Below are 23,187 nucleotides of genomic sequence, written 5' to 3'. Positions count from 1 at the left end.
GCTTTCAGTACTCAAGCTGCCTAACCCCCTCCCCGCTTTTTAAGGACTATCACAGAGTTTTCTGTATCCAGCCTTCCTGTCCCCACCTTCCACTTTTTAAGGGTATCCCACAGCTTTCAGTACTCAAGCTGCCTAACCCCACTCCCCCACCCGCAACTCCCTCCCCCCTTTTTAGGACTATCACAGAGTTTTCAGTATCCAGCCTTCCTGTCCCCCCCCCTTCCACTTTTTAAGGGTATCCCACAGCTTTCAGTACTCAACCTGCCTAACCCCCCTCCTCCCTTTTTAAGGACTATCAGAGTTTTCAGTATGCAGCCTCCCTGTCCCCCCCTTCCACTTTTTAAGGCTTTCACACAGCTTTCACTACTGAACCTGTCTCCCCCCCACTCCCTCCCCCCTTTTTAGGACTATCACAGAGTTTTCAGTATCCAGCCTCGCTTTCCCCCCTTCCACTTTTTAAGGCTTTCACACAGCTTTCACTACTGAACCTGTCTGCCCCCCACTCTCTCCTCCCTTTTTAGAACTTTCACACAGTTTTCTGTATCCAGCCTTCCTGTCCCCCCCTTCCACTTTTTAAGGGTATCCCACAGCTTTCAGTACTCAAGCTGCCTAACCCCACTCCCCCACCCGCAACTCCCTCCCCCCTTTTTAGGACTATCACAGAGTTTTCAGTATCTAGTCTTCCTGACCCCCCCTTCCACTTTTTAAGGGTATCCCACAGCTTTTAGTACTCAAGCTGCCTAACCCCCCTCCTCCCTTTTTAAGGACTATCAGAGTTTTCAGTATGCAGCCTCCCTGTCCCCCCTTCCACTTTTTAAGGCTTTCACACAGCTTTCACTACTGAACCTGTCTCCCCCCCACTCCCTCCCCCCTTTTTAGGACTATCACAGAGTTTTCAGTATCTAGTCTTCCTGACCCCCCCTTCCACTTTTTAAGGGTATCCCACAGCTTTTAGTACTCAAGCTGCCTAATCCCCCTCCTCCCTTTTTAAGGACTATCAGAGTTTTCAGTATGCAGCCTCCCTGTCCCCCCTTCCACTTTTTAAGGCTTTCACACAGCTTTCACTACTGAACCTGTCTCCCCCCCACTCCCTCCCCCCTTTTTAGGACTATCACAGAGTTTTCAGTATCTAGTCTTCCTGACCCCCCCTTCCACTTTTTAAGGGTATCCCACAGCTTTTAGTACTCAAGCTGCCTAACCCCCCTCCTCCCTTTTTAAGGACTATCAGAGTTTTCAGTATGCAGCCTCCCTGTCCCCCCTTCCACTTTTTAAGGCTTTCACACAGCTTTCACTACTGAACCTGTCTCCCCCCCACTCCCTCCCCCCTTTTTAGGACTATCACAGAGTTTTCAGTATCTAGTCTTCCTGACCCCCCCTTCCACTTTTTAAGGGTATCCCACAGCTTTTAGTACTCAAGCTGCCTAACCCCCCTCCTCCCTTTTTAAGGACTATCAGAGTTTTCAGTATGCAGCCTCCCTGTCCCTCTTTTCTCAGTTTTTATGGCTGTGGCAGAGCATTCGGTGCCCAGTCTGCCTGTCTACCCCCCTCCCTTTCCCTCTTTTTAGAGCTCTAAGGCATCTCTCCTTACCCAGAGTGCCTGTCTCCTTTTCCCTCCCATTTCTGGGTCTGTCCCAGAGCTCCCATGGTGCCTCTCTCTGAGCTGGGAGCCATTATTGGGCAGACATTGTCAGTAGGAGCCTGTGCCGCTCTGCTGCTGGGGGAGAGCTGCCATGTTCTGTATTGTGCATCCTTGCTACCCACCCCCCTGCTAAACCATAGCCTGACTGCTGTCTTTAGGTAAGTGGCCTGTGTGCTCTCCTCGCAGGAGCAGCCATGTGTGTCATAGCCTTGACTCCTTTTTGCAGATTGAGATGCAGGATGTTCAGGGGAGGGGGAGGGAAGATGAGACAGCCCAGGGCTGAGCCTTTGTGCATGGGCGAGGGTCCTTTTGTGCTGTCAGCTTCTAAGCAGTGCTGTGTCTCTCCCCATGCTACGCTCTGCTCAGTTTAGTATTCATCAGAGTGCATGCTGGGAGTTGTAGTCCCTGCTTCCACACTTTAAAATCAAGAGTAGGGATGAAGTGGGTGGATGAGAAATGCCATGAACCTTTGTTCTCCGTTCCCCCCGATAGAGCAGATATGATAGAGACATTTAAATACCTACATGGCGTAAATGCGCATGAGTCGAGTCTCTTTCATTTGAAAGGAAGCTCCGGAATGAGAGGGCATAGGAGGAAGTTTAAAGGTGAAAGGCTCAGGAGCAATGTTCCCTCTGAGCCAGGTTAGCGGCTGTGCAAGTTATAATGTATTCGGAGTAGCAGTTGATTTGGGCTGGGGGGCGGGCACAAAGACAAGCAAGCAATTTTTGAAAATGATGTCAAAGTATAATATAAAATTGAAAAGTTGAACTTTAAAGAAAATATTTAAAAATAAATGTGTCTGCAATCCAACTCCTTCTCTTTCCCCCTTCTGGTATATCTCTCCTTTCATAGTAACATAACATAGCAACATAATAATAATAACTTTATTCTTGTATACCGCAATACCATGGAAGTTCAATGCGGTTAACAAAAGAAGAGACTGTACATTTACAGCGATGTTACTTACAAGGCAATGATAAGACATATAATATAAAGGCGTAACAAAGACAGGACATTTAGATAAAACAGAGATTGATTATGAGAGGCCATATAGTGGCTTGGCAAGGTACATAAGAACATAAGCGTTGCCTCTGCCGGGTCAGACCAGGGGTCCATCGTGCCCGGCAGTCCGCTCCCGCGGCGGCCCCCCCAGGTCCATGACCTGAAAGTGTTCCCTACCTAACCTGAAATATCCATACCCTATTCGCTCAATGTCCTGTATGGTAAACCTCCCTGTTATCCCCTTCGCTTCCAGGAAGTCATCCAGTCCCTTTTTGAACCCCAGAATTGTACTCTGTCTTATTACCTCTCCGGGAAGCACGTTCCAGGTGTCCACCACCCTCTGAGTGATAAGAACATAAGCGTTGCCTCTGCCGACAGAGTTAAATTTTTTAACATTTTCTAATGTTGGTGTGCCTCGTGATTTTTTTCATGAAACAAGTGTGCCTTTGCCCAAAAAAGTTGAAAAACAAGTAGTTCAACATCTCTTTTTCTCCCTTAAATCTTCACGAATGCACAAAATATCTCATTCCTTCATCTTATAAGTGCTCACTAGTTTTGGCAATAGTTTGCATTGCTGCAGGGTTTCGTGGTGGGACACGGAAAAGGTTCAAGGTGTTGGATTAAATATGACATTTTGTATACTTATATGTGCTGTGTCTTGCTGTAATTTTCAAAGTTTTTTGTAATACAGTCTCTTCCTCTGTAAACCACTCTGAACTGTTTGTGGTATTGCGGTATATAAAAACAAAGTTATTATTATTATTATTCTTCTGGTCTGGTATCTCAAAAGTACATAAGAATAGCCTTATTGGGTCAGACCAATGATCCATCAAGCCCAGTATCCCGTACTCAGTGGCCAATCCAGGTCTCTAGTACCTGGCCAAAACCCAAGGAGTAGCAATAGTCCATGTTACCGATACAGGACAAGCAGTGGCTTCCCCCATGTCTTTCTCAATAACAGACTATGGACTTTTCCTCCAGGAACTTGTCCAAACCTTTCTTAAAACCAGCTACGCTATCTGCTCTTACCACATCCTCTGGCAACATGTTCCAGAGCTTAACTATTCTCTGAGTGAAAAAAGATTTCCTCCTATTGGTTATAAAAGTATTTCCCTGTAACTTCATCGAGTATCTTTGTAATTTTTGACAGAGTGAAAAATTGATCCATTTGTACATATTCTATTTCATTCCTCTTATCACCTTTTCTTCCTTCTTTCTCCTATTCCCTACCATGGTCTAGCATTTCTGCCCTCTCCTTCTCCTTTCCCTCCTTGCCCTTGAGGTCTGAAATCTTTCTTTTTTTTCAATCTCCGTCCCTGTGGTCCAGCATTTCTCTAATGCACCCCCTCCTGAGATCCCCCCAGTGACCCCTCTGCATTCCTCCCCTGCACAGGATCCGGTAAGGAAGCCACTTTCTCATTCTTCAGGCAGCTGGCAGCATGAGTGAACACACTGCTTTCGACGCCCGGAAGCTTTCCCTCTGCTACAGCTTTCTGTCTATGGAGGACAGGAAGCAGGAGCAGAGGGAAAGCTTCCAAGCCACTGAAGGCAGCGTGTTCATTCACGCTGCTGGCTGCCCAAAGAATGAAAGAGCTGCAGAGATGGATCCCGCAGGGGTGGAGGATGGATGAAACCTGGACTGCAGGGAGCAGCTGCTTGACCTGCTCCAAGATACATCCTGGAGGCAGGAGGGAGGTGAGAAGTGCTGCTCCTGGTGCATGGCAGTCAAGAGCTGCTGTTCAGGGCTCTGAAGCGACATGTGTGGCCACGCTCCAGCGCAGCTTAGAGCAGTGTTCTTCAACCGCCGGTCCACGGTAAGCTCAGTGCGGCGTTATCTTCGAGCCGGCTCCCTCTTCCTCACTGATTCAGTGCACAAAGCCATGGGCAGCGGCTCCTACACGCGTCCTGCTGAACCAGAAGCCTTCTCTCTGACGTTGCAATGTCGGAGGGAAGGCTTCCAGATAAGGCGCGGGATGTGCAAGGAGCTGCTGCCCGCAGCTTTGTGCACTGCATCAGTGAGGAAGAGGGAGCCGGCCTAATGATAATACCGGGGGTGGCATAAAATGGCTAGGCGGGAGCAGGCCAGAAGGTAAGGCATAGCCTGGAGGGAGGGAGACAACAAAGGTAGGGGGAATGATTTATTTTTGAATTTAATGATTGAATTATGTCAATTTTGAGAATTTACATCTGCTGTCAGTGTGCTTTGTGTAGTTTAATTTTGTGGTTAACCATTATGTGTTATTAATGTAATTATATTGTGTGTATCTATGAAAAATGAATGGAAAAAATAGTTTTACAATTAGTACTATTATGGGGGCGGAGTCTGGTGTGGAGATTGGGTAGAGATGGGCGGGTCTGGCCCATGACTTAGCCCAGTGTTCTTCAACCGCCGGTCCATGGACCGATGCCGGTCCACAAAATAATTATTTTATTTCTGCCGGTCCATAGGCAGGGCAGGATTAATTCGTTGAGGGCCCCTAAGCACAAAAGTACACTGGGCCCCCTGCCCCACCCAGGCGGAAACAGGAAGCTGCGTCAGAGGGAAGCTTTGGGCAAGCAGCACCGCTTGCACAATTACAGTTCCCGCTGCATTTCTTACCCGCATTGCTTGCTTGTCTTACTTTCCGTCGATTGGGGGGGGGGTTGCCGATCGGGGTGGGGCCCGTGTTGCCGATCGGGGGGGCCCGCGTTGCTGATCAATGCAGGAGGGTCCCATCGCTGTTTGGAAAAAACAATGTTGATGCCTTCCTTCTTTGGGCCCCCCTGACCATTTTGGGCCCTAGGCACGTGCCTTTTTGGCCTATTGGTTAATCCTGGCCTGTCCATAGGTGTAAAAAGGTTGAAGAACACTGGCTTAGAGGAAACATTGCTCAGGACTAATTGAACGAAATACTTTAGGGGACACTCAAAGTTACAGGGAAATACTTTTAAAACCAATAGGAGGAAATCATTTTTCACTCAGAGAATAGTTAAGCTCTGGAACGTGTTGCCAGAGGATGTGGTAAGAGCAGATAGCGTAGCTGGTTTTAGGAAAGGTTTGGACAAGTTCCTGGAGGAAAAGTCCATAGTCTGTTATTGAGAAGCCACTGCTTGCCCTGGATCAGTAGCATGGACTGTTGCTACTCCTTGGGTTTTGGCCAGGTACTAGGGACCTGGATTGGCCACCATGAGAAAGGGCTACTGGGCTTGATGGACCATTCGTCTGGCCCAGTACGGTCTGAATTCAAGAAAGCCTGGACTAGGCCCCTCAAATTTGGAATTTATTATCGACCCATTTAAGGGAGAAAAAAAAACCCCTTGATAATTTAAAGGGAAATTAAAAAGTCACCTATTCAGGGACGCATTTGAATAAATTACCATTTCATGTTTACTTTGACTCCAGCATTCAATGCAGGCAAGGCCTTATTCGTTCTCTTTCATATATTGATTGTAGTTCCTCCCATCTTATCATCTACCTTTTCTGAAGTATGTCAGTGTTTCCCTAATAAATTGTTTGTCTCCCCCATGTTACGGTTCATGGCTTTAAAATTCTGAAAAAGCGATTTTATCAACTTTTCAAATAAACTTGGAAAAACTTGAATCTCTTAGGGAGAGGAGGAGATAGTGGATGCTGCGAATGGGTTATTTGGCCTTTTTCTGCTTTCATGTTTCTGAGTTTTTCAAATGATGCTCATGGACCTTCCAGTCTCTCAGTTTGACAATCTAGAAAACACAGTTACTTAACCATAACGGTTGTTATCCAGGGACAGCAGGCAGCTATTCTCACATATGGGTGACCCCATCCACGGAGCCTGGATGCAAACAGCCTCGCAAGCAGACTTGCTTGTAGAAACGTAGAAGTTTCGAGACAGCCGCTCCACACATGTGCGAGTGCCTTCCCGCCTAGCACAGGGCAAGTCTCCTCAGTTCAGATAGGTAGCAGAGAAGCCAACCAGGGCAGGTGGTTTGAGAATAGTTGCCTGCTGTCCCTAGATAACAACTACATTACATTACATTACATTACGGATTTCTATTCCGCCTATACCTTGCAGTTCAAGGCGGATTACAAAAGAATTGACTGGACATTTCCAGAGATGTAAACATTTCAGAGGAGATTACTGGACATTTTCCAGTGAGGATGCAAAATTTTTTTTTTTTTTTTTTTTTTTTTTTGGGTAACTGGGATTTTCTGGATGAAGGTGAGAGGTTGGTGAAGTGAGTTGGTGGTAGGTAAGGGGGTTAGGGTTTTTGGATGAATTTTTTGAAGAGCAGGGTTTTGATTTCTTTGCGGAACGTTTTGAAGTCGTCCGATGTTGTCAGCAGGTTGGTGACAGATTGGTTGAGTTTTGCTGCTTGAGTTGCCAGAAGGTTATCGAACATTTTCTTGCGATGTGTGCCCTTGAAAGGGGGGAAGGTGAAAGGGTTAGGGGTTCTTCTGTGTCTTTTTGAGGAGATCTGGTTTAAGCGGTTGGTTAGATAGGATGGGGAAGAGCCGTGTAAAGCTTTGAATAATAGGCAGTAGAATTTGAATTGAATTCGTGCTTGTAAGGGTAGCCAGTGGGAGTCTAAGAAGGCAGCTGTTATGTGATCATATTTTCTAAGTGAGTAGATTAGTCTGAGGGCGGTGTTTTGTATGGTCTGGAGTTGCTTTATCATAAAGGCTGGACAAGGGAGATATAGGGAGTTGCAATAGTCCAGTAGACCTAGTATTAAGGATTGTACTATTAGTCTGAATTGTGTTTGGTTGAAGAATTTTCTGATTTTGCGTAGGTTTCTCATAGTTAGGAAGGCTTTCTGTGTCGTCTTGTTGATTTGGGAGTGCATTGTGCAACATCTGTCTATGGTAACTCCTAGTAGTTTTAGTTCGAGTTGTATTGGGTATTTGGTGTTTTTGATTATCAGTTCTGTGATGGTAGGGGTTTTGGCCTTTTCAAGCAGGAGGAATTTTGTTTTTTCTGGGTTTAGTTTTAGTTTGTGATCCATCATCCATTTTTCTACTGTATCTAAGGTTGTTTCCAGCTTTTCTGTGGTGGTGGGCTCTGACGGGTCGAAGGGGAGGAGTATGGTGATGTCGTCTGCGTAGCTGAAGGATGTGACGTTTAGTTTATCTAAGGTGGCTCCTAAGGAGGAGATAAAGAGGTTGAAGAGTGTAGGTGAGAGAGGTGATCCTTGTGGTACTCCGCAGGGATTTGCCCATGGCTCTGATTTGGTATCATTGTATTTTACCCTATAGGTTCTTGATTTGAGGAACCCTTGTAACCAATTGTAGACCTTGCCTGAGATCCCTATGGCGTCGAGTATCTGTAGTAATAAGGTGTGGTCAACTAGGTCAAATGCTGCAGAGAGGTCAAGTTGTATTAGTATCATCTTTTTTCCTTTACTGATGTGTTGCCGGGCTATATCTAGGAGTGAGATTAGAAGTGTTTCTGTGCTATGGTTGGTTCGAAAACCTGATTGTGTGTGGTGAAGTAGGTTATGTTTTTCCAGGTAGTTTGTGAGGTGTTGTGTAACAAGGCCTTCTATTATTTTGACATACATTGGAATTGAGGCGATAGGTCTGTAGTTGGAGGGGCTATCTATTGGGCCCTTGTGATCTTTTATGATAGGGGTGATTATAATCTCTCCTAATTCCTGTGGGAATTGGCCTTCTGTTAGTGTGGTTTGAATCCATAGCATCAAGTTGGTTTTGAATGTGGTGGAGGCGTTTGATAACAGGTAGGTGGGGCAGTTATTGAGTTCACTAGATGCATGGCTGTATTTATTGTAGAGTCGGTTCATATCCGACCAAAGTAGGATTGGGAAGTTGGACCAGCATCTGTCTGCTACGATGGCTTCATCAGTTGTTGGGTTTGTTATTATTTTTTCGAGATGGGTGGGTGTGTTTATGAATGCAGCTCTGATATTTGTGATCTTATTTTTGAAGTGATCTGCTAGGTGGATGGCTGTCGGTGGGTGGGTACCTTGTGTGGCCAGGTATGTTACAGTAAGTAACTCTGCTTTATCCCAGGACAAGCAGGCAGCCTATTCTCACATATGGGTGACCTCCAAGCTAACCAGAATGGGATGGTGGGACCGTTGGCAACTTAGGAAAATAAATTTTGTAATACTCTCTGGCCAAAATGGCCATCCCGTCTGGAGAAAACATCCAAACAATAGTGAAAAGTGAAAGTATGAACCGAGGACCAGGTAGCAGCTTTGCAAATTTCCTCAATAGGTGTGGATCTGAGGAAAGCCACTGAAGCTGCCATTGCTCTGACTTTGTGGGCTGTGACTCGACTCTGTAGTTGTAATCCAACCTGGGCATAGCAGAAAGAGATACAAGCAGCCATCCAGTTGGAGATGGTATGCTTAGAGACTGGATGTCCCAACATGTTCGGATCGAAGGAGACAAAAAGTTGAGGAGCAGTTCTGTGTGGTTTCGTGCGTTCCAAGTAGAAGGCTAAAGCACGTTTACAGTCCAGAGTATGAAGAGCTGATTCTCCAGGATGAGAATGAGGCCTTGGAAAAAAGCACTGGAAGAACAATTGATTGTGTGGCTGATTGGTTGAAATGAAATTCTGAAACCACTTTAGGTAAGAATTTAGGATTCCGAAGGACCACCTTGTCATGATGGAACACGGTGAAAGGTGGATCAGCAACTAAAGCTTGCAGCTCACTGACTCTTCGAGCAGATGTGAGGGCAATGAGAAACACCACTTTCCAAGTGAGATACTTCAGATGAGCCGTAGACATTGGTTCAAATGGAGGCTTCATCAATTGAGCAAGAACAGCATTGAGATCCCAAACCACTGGAGGCGGTTTGAGAGGAGGTTTGACATTAAAAAGTCCTTTCATGAATCTGGAAACCACCAGATGAGCAGAGAGGGGTTTCCCTTCAGTAGGCTGATGGAAAGCAGCAATTGCACTGAGATGAACTCGGATAGATGTAGACTTGGGGCCAGAGGTAGATAAGTGCAAAAGATAATCTAATGAGAGATGTACCACGTAGAAAATCTAGTCCATTTATGATGGTAGCATTGTCTAGTGGTAGGCTTTCTAGAAGCCTCTAAAATGTCTCTTACAGGTTGAGAAAACTGAAGAGGAGTTATGTTGAAAGGTACCAAGCTGTCAGGTGCAGAGACTGCAAGTTGGGATGAAGTAGAGATCCTTGACTCTGTGTAAGCAGAGACTGAAAAACTGGTAGAAGATATGGCTCCCTGCTGCTGAGTTGAAGTAGAAGGGAGTACCAGGGTGTCTCGGCCACCAAGGAGCTATCAGAATCATGGTGGCATGATCATTCTTCAACTTGACAAGAGTCTTGAGAATGAGATGGAATGGAGGGAATGCATACAGGAAGAGATTCGTCCATTCCAGTAGAAAAGCATCTGCCTTGAGGCGATGAGGAGAATATATCCTGGAGCAGAACTGAGGCAGTTTGTGGTTGTGGGGAGATGCAAAGAGATCGCTCTGAGGAGTTCCCCACTGCGAAAAAATGTGATGAAGAGGCAAGGAATTGAGTGTCCATTCGTGAGGTTGCAGAAGACGACTCAATTTGTCCGCCAAACAGTTTTTTGCCCCTTGGATGTACAGCTTTCAGGAAGGTGTTGTGGAGGTTTGCCCAGTCCCAAACCTTCAGAGCTTCTTGACAAAGGGAGAGCGATCCTGTCCCTCCCTGTTTGTTGTCTCTCTCAGAGTGAAGAGCGAGAAGACACTTTGTGACAGAGCTGAAGAAGAGCATCCAGACGTTGTTGAGGAAGGAATGCTCTGAGTTGGATAGTATCCAGAACAGCTCCGATGAACTGTAGATTCTGAGAGGGCTGAAGTTGGGATTTGGGAAAGTTGATTTTGAATCCCAAGCTTTGTAGGAACCACGTAGTCCATTGGGTCACTACAATAACCCCCTGAGATGTTGAATCTTTGATGAGCCAGTCGTCTAGGTAGGACAATACCTGAAGACCATGGTTCCTGAGAGCTGCTGCTACCACCACCAGGTACTTTGTGAACACTCTGGGAGATGAAGCCAGGCCAAAGGGTAGCACTCTGTATTGGTAATGCAGATTCCCCACCCAAAATCTGAGATATTGATGGAAGGCCGGATGAATGGGAATGTGGGTATACGCCTCCTTGAGATCCAGAGAACATAACCAATCGTTATGATCTAGAAGGGGGTATAGAGACGCTAGGGATAACATGCAAAATTTTTCTTTGACTAAAAATTTGTTGAGAGCCCTGAGATCCAGAATGAGTCGCAGATCGCCCGTCTTCTTCAGAACTAGGAAGTAACGGGAGTAAAAACCCCTGTTCTGCTGTTCCAAAGGAACTGGTTTGATGGCACAGAGATGAAGCAGAGCTTGAGCTTCCTGAAGAAGAAGGGTGGTCTGGGATGGACTGGAAGGAGGAACTCTTGGAGGAAGCTCTGGTGGAACCTGAGTGAAATGAAGAGAGTATTCTTCCCTGATGATTGACAGCACCCAGAGGTCGGATGTAATGGTCTCCCATCGGTGATAAAAATGATGGAGGCGACCTCCTATGGGGGGGAAGAGAGGACAGAGACAGAACAATGGAGGCTATGCTCTGTTTTAGACAGTCAAAAAGACTGTGCAGCCTTAGGTGCAGCAGAAGGCTGAGGTTTCTGTTGCTTTTGTTGCTGTTGTTTCTTGGGAGGCGCTCGATTGTAAGAAGCCGCGCTCGGAACATAACGCCTCTGTAAAATTGGAGGAGGGCGTGAAGGTTTCATAGGAGCTGGCTTAGTCTTTGGTCTGACAATGGAAGCAAAAGATTTTTCATGTTCAGATAATTTCTTAGTGGCTGCCTTTATGGATTCATCAAAGAAGTCATTGCCTGAACAAGGGATGTTAGCCAGGCGGTCCTGAAGATTAGGGTCCATGTCAATGGTGCGAAGCCAGTCTAAGCGGCGCATTGCTACAGAGAAAGCAGTGGCCCTGGCTGACAATTCAAAGGCATCATAAGATGACTGTAGAAGATGCAATCTGAGTTGTAACAGAGTAGCAATAACTTCTTGGAATTCAAAGTGCTTCTGTGTATCCAGGTGATTGAGAAATCTGGGAAGAAGATCAATGAGGAACTTGAAATAAGTAACGAAGATACAATTATAATTAAAGACTTTGGAGGACATCATAGCATTTTGGTAAAGACAACGTCCAAACTTGTCCATAGTTTTCCCCTCCCTTCCAGGAGGAACAGTAGCATAGAAACATAGAAATATAGAGTATGAGGCCAGAAAAGGGCCATCGGCCCAACAAGTCTGCCCACTCGAATAACCCTCCCCCCTAAACACTCCCTTGAAGTGACCCCACATGTTTGTTCCAACGATCAACCACCCTTTCGGTGAAGAAATACTTCCTGATGTCACCATGAAATCTCCCACCCTTGATTTTTAACGGATGCCCTTTTGTAGTCGTAGGTCCTGTGAGGAAAAAGATGTCTTATTCTACCTCAATACGGCCTGTAACATATTTGAACGTCTCTATCATGTCACCCCTCGCTCTGCATTCCTCAAGACTGTATAGCTGCAACTTACCTAGGCGTTCTTCATATGGGAGATCCTTGAGTCCTGAGACCATCCTAGTGGCCATTCGCTGAACCGATTCCATTCTCAGCACATCCTTTCGATAGTGTGGCCTCCAAAATTGAACACAATATTCCAGATGGGGTCTCACCATGGACTTGTACAACGGCATTATAACTTCAGGCTTTCGGCTGAAACTTCTTTGGATGCAACCCAGCATTTGTCTAGCCTTGGATGAAGCTTTCTCCACTTGATTGGCAGTCTTCATATCTTCACTAATGATTATTCCCAGGTCCCGTTCTGCAACAGTTCTTGCTAAGGTCTCACCATTTAGGGTGTAAGTTCTACATGGGTTTCCACTACCAAGGTACATAACCTTGCACTTTTTGGCATTAAAACTCAGTTGCCAAATATTAGACCATTTTTCCAGTAAAAGTAGGTCCTGCGTCATAGTATCAGGCACAGTTACTCTGCCCACTACATTGCACAGTTTGTCCAGGTCCCTTTGCAGGTCCTCACACTCCTCCCTGGACCTAACTCTGCCGCAAAGTTTGGTATCGTCTGCAAATTTTATAACCTCACACTTTGCCTCCTTTTCCAGGTCATTGATAAATATGTTGAAGAGTAACGGCCCCAGCACCGATCCCTGTGGCACACCGCTCGTGACTCCCCGCCAGTCAGAATATTGGCCCTTTACTCCGACCCTCTGCAGTCTACCCGACAACCAGTGCTTGATCCATCTGTGCACATCCCCTCCCACCCTGTGGTTCCACAGCTTCCTAAGCAGCCTTTCATGTGGCACCTTGTCGAAAGCCTTTTGAAAATCGAGGTAAATGATGTCTATGGGTTCCCCATTGTCCACCCGACTGCTTATTCCCTCAAAGAAGTACAGAAGGTTCGTTAGGCACGACCTTCCCTTACAGAATCCGTGCTGGCTTGTTCTCAGTAGGCCATTTCTCTCGATGTGCTCGCAAATGCCGTCCTTGATCATAGCTTCCACCATCTTCCCTATAATTGAAGTCAGGCTCACCGGCCTGTAGTTCCCGGGGTCACCCCTCGATCCCTTCTTGAAGATAGGTGTGACATTCGCCAATTTCCAGTCCTCTGGTACCTCTCCAGTTTTCAAACATGCTGCAGGTTGCAAACATGCTGGTTTTTGCCCGCTATTTCTTGTCTTAGTTCCTTCAGAACCCTTGGGTGGATCACGTCTGGGCCCGGTGATTTGCCGCATTTTAACCTGTCTATCTGTTTAAGGACATCCTCCTTTCTTACCTCTATGTGCTCCAATTTTATGGCCTGTTCCCCACTCATGAGCTCCTCTGAGTCCGGTATATTAGATGTGTCTTCTCTCGTGAAGACCGACGAGAAGAACGTGTTCAACCTCTCAGCTACCTCTTTATCCTCCTTAATCACTCCCTTCCTATCCCCATCGTCCAACGGCCCCACCTCCTCTCTCGCTGGTCGCTTCCCCTTTACGTAACTGAAGAATGCCTTGAAGTTTTTCGCCTCCCTGGCCAGCCCCTCTTCATATTTCCCTTTTGCTTTTCTAACCTCTCGGTGGCATTCCTTTTGGCATTTCCTGTGCGCCTGGTGATTTTCTTCCGTTGGGTCCTTTTTCCATCTCCGGAAGGATACTTTTTTGTCATTTATTGCCCTCTTTACTTCAGTTGACATCCAAACCAGGTCCTTTGACCGCTTGTTCTTGCAGCCTTTCCTGAAACTGGGGACGTACATTCTCTGTGCTTCCTGCAGGGTGTCCCTGAATAGGGTCCAGGCGCTTCCTACAGTCTCCATCCTAAAGATGTTTCTGAGCTTCCTCCCCACCATTTCCCTCATAGCAACATAGTTCCCTTTCTTGAAGTTGAGCGCAGTTGTTGCGGTCCTCCTTACTATGGGTGTCCCCCTTTCTAATGTGAATCTGATTGCGTTGTGGTCCTCCCACTTCTACCCCTCTTGCAGGCCCCCCTAATCCGTTTAGGATGAGGTCAAGAATAGCACCCTCTCGTGTCGGTTCTTTGACTAGTTGCTCCATGAAGCAGTCCCTCACAGCTTCTACAAATCCTGTCTCCCTAGTGCAGTTGGAGTGACCCGTACTCCAGTCTATCCCCAGGTAGTTGAAGTCCCCCATCACTGTTACACTTCCAGTCCTGCATTCCTGTCTCAGTTCAGCTTCCAAGTCGTGTCCGACTCCTTCTGGCGTACCAGGTGGGCGATAGTACAGCCCCAGTTTTATGCCTGCACCCTTGAGGCCTTTTTCTTCCGCTGGAATAGTGCTTTTAGATTTAAGTGGAGTTTTTTCCTTTTTTGGATTCATATTCATTTCCCACTTCCACATGTCTATATAGATATGTATTAAAAAGAGCTCATTAGTATTAAAATTAACATATTTTATGATGCACAGATGTTTCTGTTGATTACAGGATGGGAGACAACATGGATTTACTAGAAATTGATCAGTTTGTCTGACAAGACCTATTTCTTTGACTGGGTGACCAGAGAATTGGGTAGAGGATGTGCGCTAGATGTGGTGTATTTAGATTTTAGCAAAGCCTTTGACAGTGTTCCACACAGATGTCTAATAAATAAACTGAGTGCCCTTGGGATGGGTCAAGAACTGGTTGAGTGGAAGGCGACAGAGGGTAGTGATCAATGGAGATCGCTCTGAGGAAAGGGATGTTACCAGTGGTGTGCCTCAAGGTTCTGTTCTTGGACCTGTTCATTTTAACATTTTTATAAACAATATTGCTGAAGGGCTGTCAGGTAAGATTTGCCTCTTTGCGGATGATGCCAAAATCTGCAATAGAGTAAACACGCCGCATGGTGTGAATAATATGAAGAATGACCTGGCGAAGCTTGAAGAATGGTAGTAGCAGTGGTACTTAACATGTAATGTCTCTCTTCGTTTTGCAGATCAGAGCACCATGAATGCAGCCATCACAAGAAGCATGCAAGTCATAAAGGTGGAACCCCAAGAGATGCTGCCGGAAAGAGAGTCAGAAGACTATTCCCAGTTTTCAGAAGGACTCCAATACGATTGGATTCAGTGCAAGATAGAGGACGTTGATGATGGCTCAAATGGTGAGCTGAATTTGGGTGCTTTGGGCCCTGAGGAGAATCAAGAGAGACCTTTCATTTGTACTGCATGTGGGAAAACCTTCACACATAAACACAATCTATTGAAACACCAGAGAATCCATACAGGAGAAAGGCCGTACATGTGTAGCCAGTGTGGGAAGAGCTTCATTCAGAAACAGCATCTGAAGAAGCATCAGATCCTGCACACTGGAGAAAGACCCTTCTCCTGTACGGAGTGTGGGAAGAGTTTCAGCCTGAAGCACAACCTTGCAACACACAAGAGAATCCACACAGGGGAAAAGCCATATAATTGCACAGAGTGTGGGAGAGGCTTCAGTCGAAAAGAATCTCTCCTAACCCACCAGAGAATTCACATGCAACCTTCACTCTTAAAGCAATCCGCCCCCCCTAAAGAGAGCCCACAGTTAATAATTGATGTGGAAAAGTTCCGTGAGGAGAAGACGGTCACTGGGGTCAGACCATATCGCTGTCCAGAATGTGGAAAGCCTTTCAATCACAAGCAGAGTTTCGTTAACCACTATCGAATCCACACAGGAGAGAGACCATTTCCCTGTCCCGAATGTGGGAAGAGTTTCATCCAAAAGCAACATCTAACAAAGCACCAGAGAGTGCACACAGGAGAGCGACCCTTCATGTGCACTGAATGTGGGAAACTCTTCAGTTTAAAACACAATCTTATAACCCACCAAAAAATCCACACCGGAGAAAAACCTTTTAACTGTACTGAATGTGGGAGAGGCTTTAGCCGGAAGGAAATTTTCCTGACCCATCAAAGATCTCATACGGTGGAAAGGTTGATCACAGAGACCTTCAGCTCAAATGATGATTCTGTCTTAAAACAGGAGGCACAAGAAGATGAGAACCCCATTACATATTCCCAAGGTAAGAAGAGCTTTCACCATGAATCCCAACAGATGTTTCCAGGGCCTATACATATGAGTATAGATAACCCTCATCAGAAAATATCCCTAATAGCAGAGCAGAAAGTTCTTCAGGAAGTTATAGATGTTAAAATGGAAAGTGGGGTAGACCTTCTATCTGAACATTCATCTCTTCCAGCATTCACAGTCTTTGGAGAAGAAAATATTCAGGTTCCTCAGATAGTCCACCAGGAAACTCTTCCGGAGCTTCCAGACATTAAAATGGAACATGAAATACTTCCAGTGAAAGAAGAGGAATCCCATTTGAAGGTGAGGGTGGAGGACGTTCACACTGAAGGACCTCTTGCACCAGAAAAGGACATCTCAGGCAGGCCTGGTTACTGCTGTGCAGTTTGTGGAAAGAATTTCAGACATAAATATGGCCTCATAAACCACCTTCGAATACACACTGGAGAAAGACCATTTAAATGCACTGAATGTGGGAAGAGTTTCATTCAGAAGCAACATCTTATCAAGCATCAGAGGTTACATACAGGGGAGAGACCCTTCGTCTGTAATGAGTGTGGGAAAAGTTTCAGCCTGAAGCACAACCTTGTAACACACAAGAGAATCCACACAGGAGAGAAACCTTATAAATGTGCTAAATGTGAGAGAAGCTTCAATCGTAAGGGAACGCTCCGAGCCCACGAAAGAATCCACACCAGACCGAAAACGTTCTCAATTACCCTCTGCCACATGGAGCATCTGGTCTCACCAGATGAACCCGAGCCAGAAGAGAAACCCATAGCACTAACCCAAATTGGGAATGGGTTTTTTAATCCCAAAAAACTCCTAACACAGCAAAGAGCAATTTTGGGAGAAAGACTATATGCCTGTACTGAATGTGGGAAGACCTTCAACTACCAGCGAAGCCTTATCAGCCATCAAACGCTCCACACGGGGAAGACATCATTTAGTTGTATGGATTGCGGAAAGAGTTTCAGCCAAAAGCTTCATCTAGCAAAACACCAGAGAGCGCATAACCGTGAGAGACCATTTCCCTGCACAGAGTGTGGGAAGAGGTTCATTCAAAAGCAACATCTTATAAAGCACCAGAGGCTGCACACGGGCGAGAGACCCTTTTCATGTGCTGAGTGTGGGAAAAGCTTCAGCTTGAAGCACAATCTTGTAACGCACAAGAGAGTCCACACAGGGGAGAAACCTTACAAGTGCCCGGAGTGTGGGAAGGGTTTCAGTCGCAAAGAGACTCTTTTGGCACACCAGTGGGTTCACACACAAAAAACAGTTGCACCCAAGGACCCATCCCTCTTAGAGCAAACAGCCCAACAAGAAGAAATCCCACCCACGTCCATGAGATTTTTGAGAACCCTTTGCAAGAAGAGAATCCCTGAAGAGACAACAGTATCAGATGTAAACCTGTATAATTATCCCGAATGTGGGAAATCATTCAATCACAAGCAAGGTCTTATTAACCACTGCCAAGTTCACAAAGAAGAGAGACCAATTCCCTGCCCTGAATGTGAAAAGAGCTTCAAACAAAAGCAACGTCTCAATAAGCACCAGAAAATGCATCTGGGAGAGAAACCCTTTGTGTGTGCTGATTGTGGGAAATGCTTCAGTTTAAAGCGTAACCTTGTAACCCACCAGAAAATCCACAACAGAGAAAAACCATCGCACTGTACTGAAAATGGAAAAGGCTTTAGCCAGAAGGAAATTTCAATGACCCATCTAAAAACTCACACAAAAGAAAGGATGTTCACAGAGACCTTTAGGCCAAAGAATGATTTTGTCTTAAAAGAAGAGAACTCCATTACTTGTCTCCTAAGAAAGAAGAAGTTTCATCCTGAGTCAACTCTACTATATCAAAAGGAAGTGTTTCCAGGGTCTACAGACAGGAATATGGAAAACCTTCAGCTTGAACAGGAATCTCATCCTGTAATCTCAGACAGGTGTGGATACAGCTGTGTAATTTGTGGAAAGAGTTTCAATCATAAACACAGACTTATACACCACCTTCGAATACACACTGGAGAAAGACCATTTAAATGCACTGAATGTGGGAAGAGTTTCATTCAGAAGCAACATCTTATCAAGCATCAGAGGTTACATACAGGGGAGAGACCCTTCGTCTGTAATGAGTGTGGGAAAAGTTTCAGCCTGAAGCACAACCTTGTAACACACAAGAGAATCCACACGGGAGAGAAACCTTATAAATGTGCTAAATGTGAGAGAAGCTTCAATCGTAAGGGAACGCTCCGAGCCCATGAAAGAATCCACACCAGACCAAAAACATTCACAATTAACCTATGCCAGATGGAGCCTTTGGTCTCACCAGGTGAACCCGAGCCAGAAGAGAAACCCATAGCACTAACCCAAATTGGGAATGGGTTTTTTAATCCCAAGAAACTCCTAAAACAGCAAAGAGCAATTTTGGGAGAAAGACTATATGCCTGTACTGAATGTGGGAAGACCTTCAATTACCAGCGAAGCCTTATCAGCCATCAAACGCTCCACACGGGGAAGACATCATTTAGTTGTATGGATTGCGGAAAGAGTTTCAGCCAAAAGCTTCATCTAGCAAAACACCAGAGAGCGCATAACCGTGAGAGACCATTTCCCTGCACAGAGTGTGGGAAGAGGTTCATTCAAAAGCAACATCTTATAAAGCACCAGAGGCTGCACACGGGCGAGAGACCCTTTTCATGTGCTGAGTGTGGGAAAAGCTTCAGCTTGAAACATAACCTTGTAACGCACAAGAGAGTCCACACAGGGGAGAAACCTTACAAGTGCCCGGAGTGTGGGAAGGATTTCAGTCGAAAGGCATCTCTGGTGACCCATCATAGGATCCACATAAGGCAGGAGCCATGCGTGGATTCTTTAGTCAATGGAGAAGGGCTTCTTCTCCATAGTAAAGCACAGACAGAAGAGAAAGCCATAGCGTAACACAGATTGGAAATGGATTTTTTAAACCCCAAAAGCTACTGATGCCAACTAAAGATTTTTTTAGAACTGAAAGCATACAGCTGTCCCTAATGTGGGAAGACCTTCAACTACCAATGAAGCCTTATAAACCATCAACAACTCCACTTCAGAGAGACAACATTTACTTGTTTTGAATGCGGAAAAAGTATCTGTCAACAAAAAAAGCACCTTCGAAAACACCAGAGAGTGCACAGTCATGAGGGACCATTTGCCTGTACGGAGTGTGGGAAGAGATTCCTTCAAAAGCAACATCTTATAAAGCACCAGAGACTGCCCACGGGCGAGAGACCCTTTTCATGTGTTGTGTTGAGTGTAGGAAAAGCTTCAGCTTGAAGTTCAACCTTGTAATGCACAAGAGAATCCACACAGGGGAAAAACCATACAAATGTGCAGAGTGTGGGAAGGGCTTCAGTCGCAAAGTGTCTCGTGGCACATCAGAAGATCCACAGAGTAAAAAAGGTGCTGAATTCCTCTTCTGAAAATGAACATTTGATCCCACACAGCAAGGAACGGGAAGAAAAGAATCCCACTGCGTTATACGGGTTGGAAGTGGCCTTTGTAACACCACACAAATTTCACTTGAGCAGAAGACAGGTGCAGAAAAGAGACTTTACCACTGTGCAGTGTGTGAAAAAAGCGTTAACCGCAAAAACAGCTTTGCATTCACACTGGAAAGAGGCCATTCCTGTGTATGGAGTGTGGGAAATGCTTTATTCAGAAGCAATATCTTCTTAAACACCAGCGACTGCACACACGTGTAATGAGTGTGGGAAAACGCAACCTTATAAATCACCAGAGAATTCACACTGGTGACTGTGGCAGAAGCTTCAATCGTAAGGGGACTCTTGTTGCAATGCACACCAGAGAACTCATGTGTGATGGGCCACCCACATCCTCCTGCTGCCCCAAGGGGGAAGCCATAGCCTACTTCCAGGATAGGAAGTCGCCTGTAACATTTCCCATAATGCCTCTGCCACCCTAATAACAGCGTCAGGAGAGAACAAATAAAACCCACTATCAGCAAATACCCCCTAGAGAGAAACATTTTTAATGTACTGAATGTAGGAAGAGCCCTACAAGCTGCCAGATGCAGGTGGCATCTACCCTTTCCCTGTGTGGTAACTGTTGTCTCTCCCAAATGTGGTGTGTTCAAGAAACCAGCTCTGAGCCTCAACAGAAAAGTTATGTTGGTGGCAACTAGGGCATCCCCTTAATCACCCTGGAGAACTTGTCCATGCTTTGGCTCTCTAGAAATGCCACCTCACCCACTGCTGCCATCTCTTGATGTGGTAGTGATTGCCATGAATCCACATGTACAGTGATAAATGTCTTTTCTTCTTGCTGTAAGATGCTTACCAGAAATTTCTGTAGAAATAAAATTCTGACAACTTCTACTCACTGCAAAGGTTGAAGGGAGGAGTTCAGGAAGCAGGAATGAAGCATGAAAAGTTTACTCCCTGTTCCCTGCCCACAAAATCCAGGGATAGCACAAATCCCTTAGAAAAACTAGAAGAAAGCTGAGGGAATATCCCAGTTAGCAGCTACATCTTGAAATCTAGCCATGGCTATTTAGACTAGACAGCTAAGTTTAAAGCCTAAGATACGCCACTTAAATAGCTGGTTTATCTCTGGCAGCTAAAAAAATTAGTTGTTTTACGCTGTCTAACTTTTTAGTGGCCTCCCCCCCAATAAAAACCTGGATATTTAATGCTGGTCTCTGGAAACAGCCCAGGCTCAGCACCAACCATGGGAGTTAGCCGGCCTCCCTCCAAATATCGGAGCCTGAGTGTTTAACAGTCTTTATGCTGACCTAAAATGCTACCCTGAAGGATGGCTAAGAGGAAGCAGGGAAGGGAAAGGAAAAACCAAGGAAATGGGAAATGTTAGAGGTGGAAGGGAAGACTAAGATGGGGTGTCCTGTTGGGAGAGGAAAGGAACAGTATACACCTCCCTCTCCATCTCTCAAATGGTGGAGGGGAGGGGGGTGAAGGACATGGTTGTGGGGGAGGGAAGTAATGACCTGTGGGAGGTAAAGAGAATGGAATGGAAGGCAGGTGGCAATGTCTGGGAGAGATGATAAAGATGATGAAGAAGGGGAGGATAAAGATGGGAGGGGAAGGGAAAGCAGATTCAGATCATTCTGAGTCATGACAAGTGTTAGATCTCGGAGGAGACATGAGCTGGGGGAGGGAATATTAACCTCCATGCCCGTCTCAGAATGAGTTTGTAATGGGGAGATAAGAAAGGAAACAGCAGCCCCGGCCTCCATCTGTGTCAGTATTAGTGTGGTGGCATGTCCTGAGTGCAGGCAAAGGATTCTGGGATATTATATTAGAACCATCTGACCCTGAGAATATTAGTGAAGATAGTAATATATGGGCAGAGGCCCTTCAGTTTAACAAAAGACCTTTTACTTAGAATGTCACAGCGAGTAGACTAAATGACCCCTAAGATTAACAAAAGACCTCTTGCCTAGTACTTGGGAGTATCATGCAAAGCCCTGGACTTTCAAAAGATATGATAAAGGCAGGTGTTCCTTCTCAATCAAGGGCCATTGTTTCAAACAAATACCAAATTTTGACACGAAGAAATACTGGAAAATATGTTAAGACCAGGACTTAAGGCCACCAAAAGTATTTTGGACTTGGTGACTGGACAGACAGATACTGGAAGATCATATTTTTAGAATCAACTCAAATCTACAAAGACAGGCTTCAAACCCATGCCCTCTTCTCTATTCTTCCTTGAGCCTTTCACACCTCTACAGCTACCATTCAGACACATACCTCTCCGCTTTGCTCTCTCATACACCCCTCCTCAAGACAGCCACATTTTCCTTATAGACACATTGAAGCAACTCTAAATCCAATTCATGCTCTATGTCAAATCCAAAAGTGTCAGGGTTTACAATCCACTTCAAATAAAATCAAGGGTGTGAGTGAATGGTCATAAGATAAAACCCTTCCTCCGTACTAACTTCAAAGTCAAGCTATTAATAACATGAACAATAATTCTGTTTCACATATGCTCAGAGACATGAAGCTGTGTGGGGAACTTGTCCCCATCGAGGAGCTTCATTGTGATTCATTGTCATTTTTACGACTGGATAACTCTAATAAAGGCCAGGAAATCAAAAAAGATAAAAGCCACTTATCTCCAACAAAGTTCAGAGGGTCCCGACGCGGACCACATTTTCATATCTTCCTCAGGGAACCCAAAAGGATTCAAAAGGACTTATATCTTTTTATGTAGATGGTAAGATTGAATTCAATAAATGGCCTCTGTTATCTTAAGAATTCCTGGTATATTGTACTTTAACTATCTCGATATTCAGTCTCTGTCATGAATGTCGGGATCCAAGACTGTTCAACATTTGAAAATGCCTATTCCTTTAGAATATACTTTTTCTGTACCACCAGTTTCTTGTCTTGTTAATTTACTTATCACTGCCTCTGAGGTCTGAACCTGGGACCCAAAGTGGACTAGACATACAAAAACAGAAAATATTACATAAGAAGATTAGTTAAATGGGGGCACTAGGATATCAGTTAACTAATGCCTGAAGTAGGAAACTGCGAGACCTACAAACTAGGTAGCTCACAAACAATGGAATGAAGTCACACAGTAAAGGGTACAGGGTATCCCCACCTTATTAAAGATACAGTGCGTTCCCACATATTTATTTATTTTAACATTTTCTTTTACGAAGGTGCATTAGTGTTTTTAGCGCACGCACCGGATTAGCACGCGCTATTCCACATGTTAAGGCCCTAAGGCGCCTTCGTAAAAAGAGCCCTAAATGGTTTACATCATTTTGTAAAAACCTGATAAAACAGACACACAAACAATCATCCGAAATCATATCTACAGCTTATATAATGGTACAATAGAAATTGGTCGGACATTTTTCATAACACTTATTTCCAGGATTTTCTGCTACAAAACTGCTCTAATGGTAGATTGTTTGCAAACCCCTGGAAAAATTCCATCTTCAAGTGATTTATTTACAATTTTAGTAATTACAGGGGTCACCTTATTAACCATTTGTCTAATAATTGTTGAGGAACAAGGATCTTGTATTGCACGGGTTGGTGTACAAT

At 45.2% G+C, this 23,187-nt stretch overlaps 1 protein-coding gene across 1 annotated transcript; it reads left to right on the top strand.

The window, feature by feature from the left end:
* The first annotated feature begins 1,663 nt into the window (after positions 1-1,663).
* Positions 1,664-22,499, top strand: LOC117354774 (zinc finger protein 585A-like). Its single transcript, XM_033932736.1, has 2 exons — positions 1,664-1,797; positions 15,039-22,499. The coding sequence occupies exon 2, from the start codon at positions 15,050-15,052 to the stop codon at positions 19,046-19,048; it is 3,999 nt and encodes a 1,332-aa protein (XP_033788627.1). The 5' UTR covers positions 1,664-1,797; positions 15,039-15,049; the 3' UTR covers positions 19,049-22,499.
* The last annotated feature ends 688 nt before the right edge of the window (positions 22,500-23,187 follow it).

Source organism: Geotrypetes seraphini, chromosome 2, assembly GCF_902459505.1.
Source record: "Geotrypetes seraphini chromosome 2, aGeoSer1.1, whole genome shotgun sequence".
NCBI classification, from domain to species: Eukaryota; Metazoa; Chordata; class Amphibia; order Gymnophiona; family Dermophiidae; genus Geotrypetes; species Geotrypetes seraphini.
Note: the sequence above shows the minus strand (reverse complement) of the source record. Positions and strands in the feature narration are given on the sequence as shown.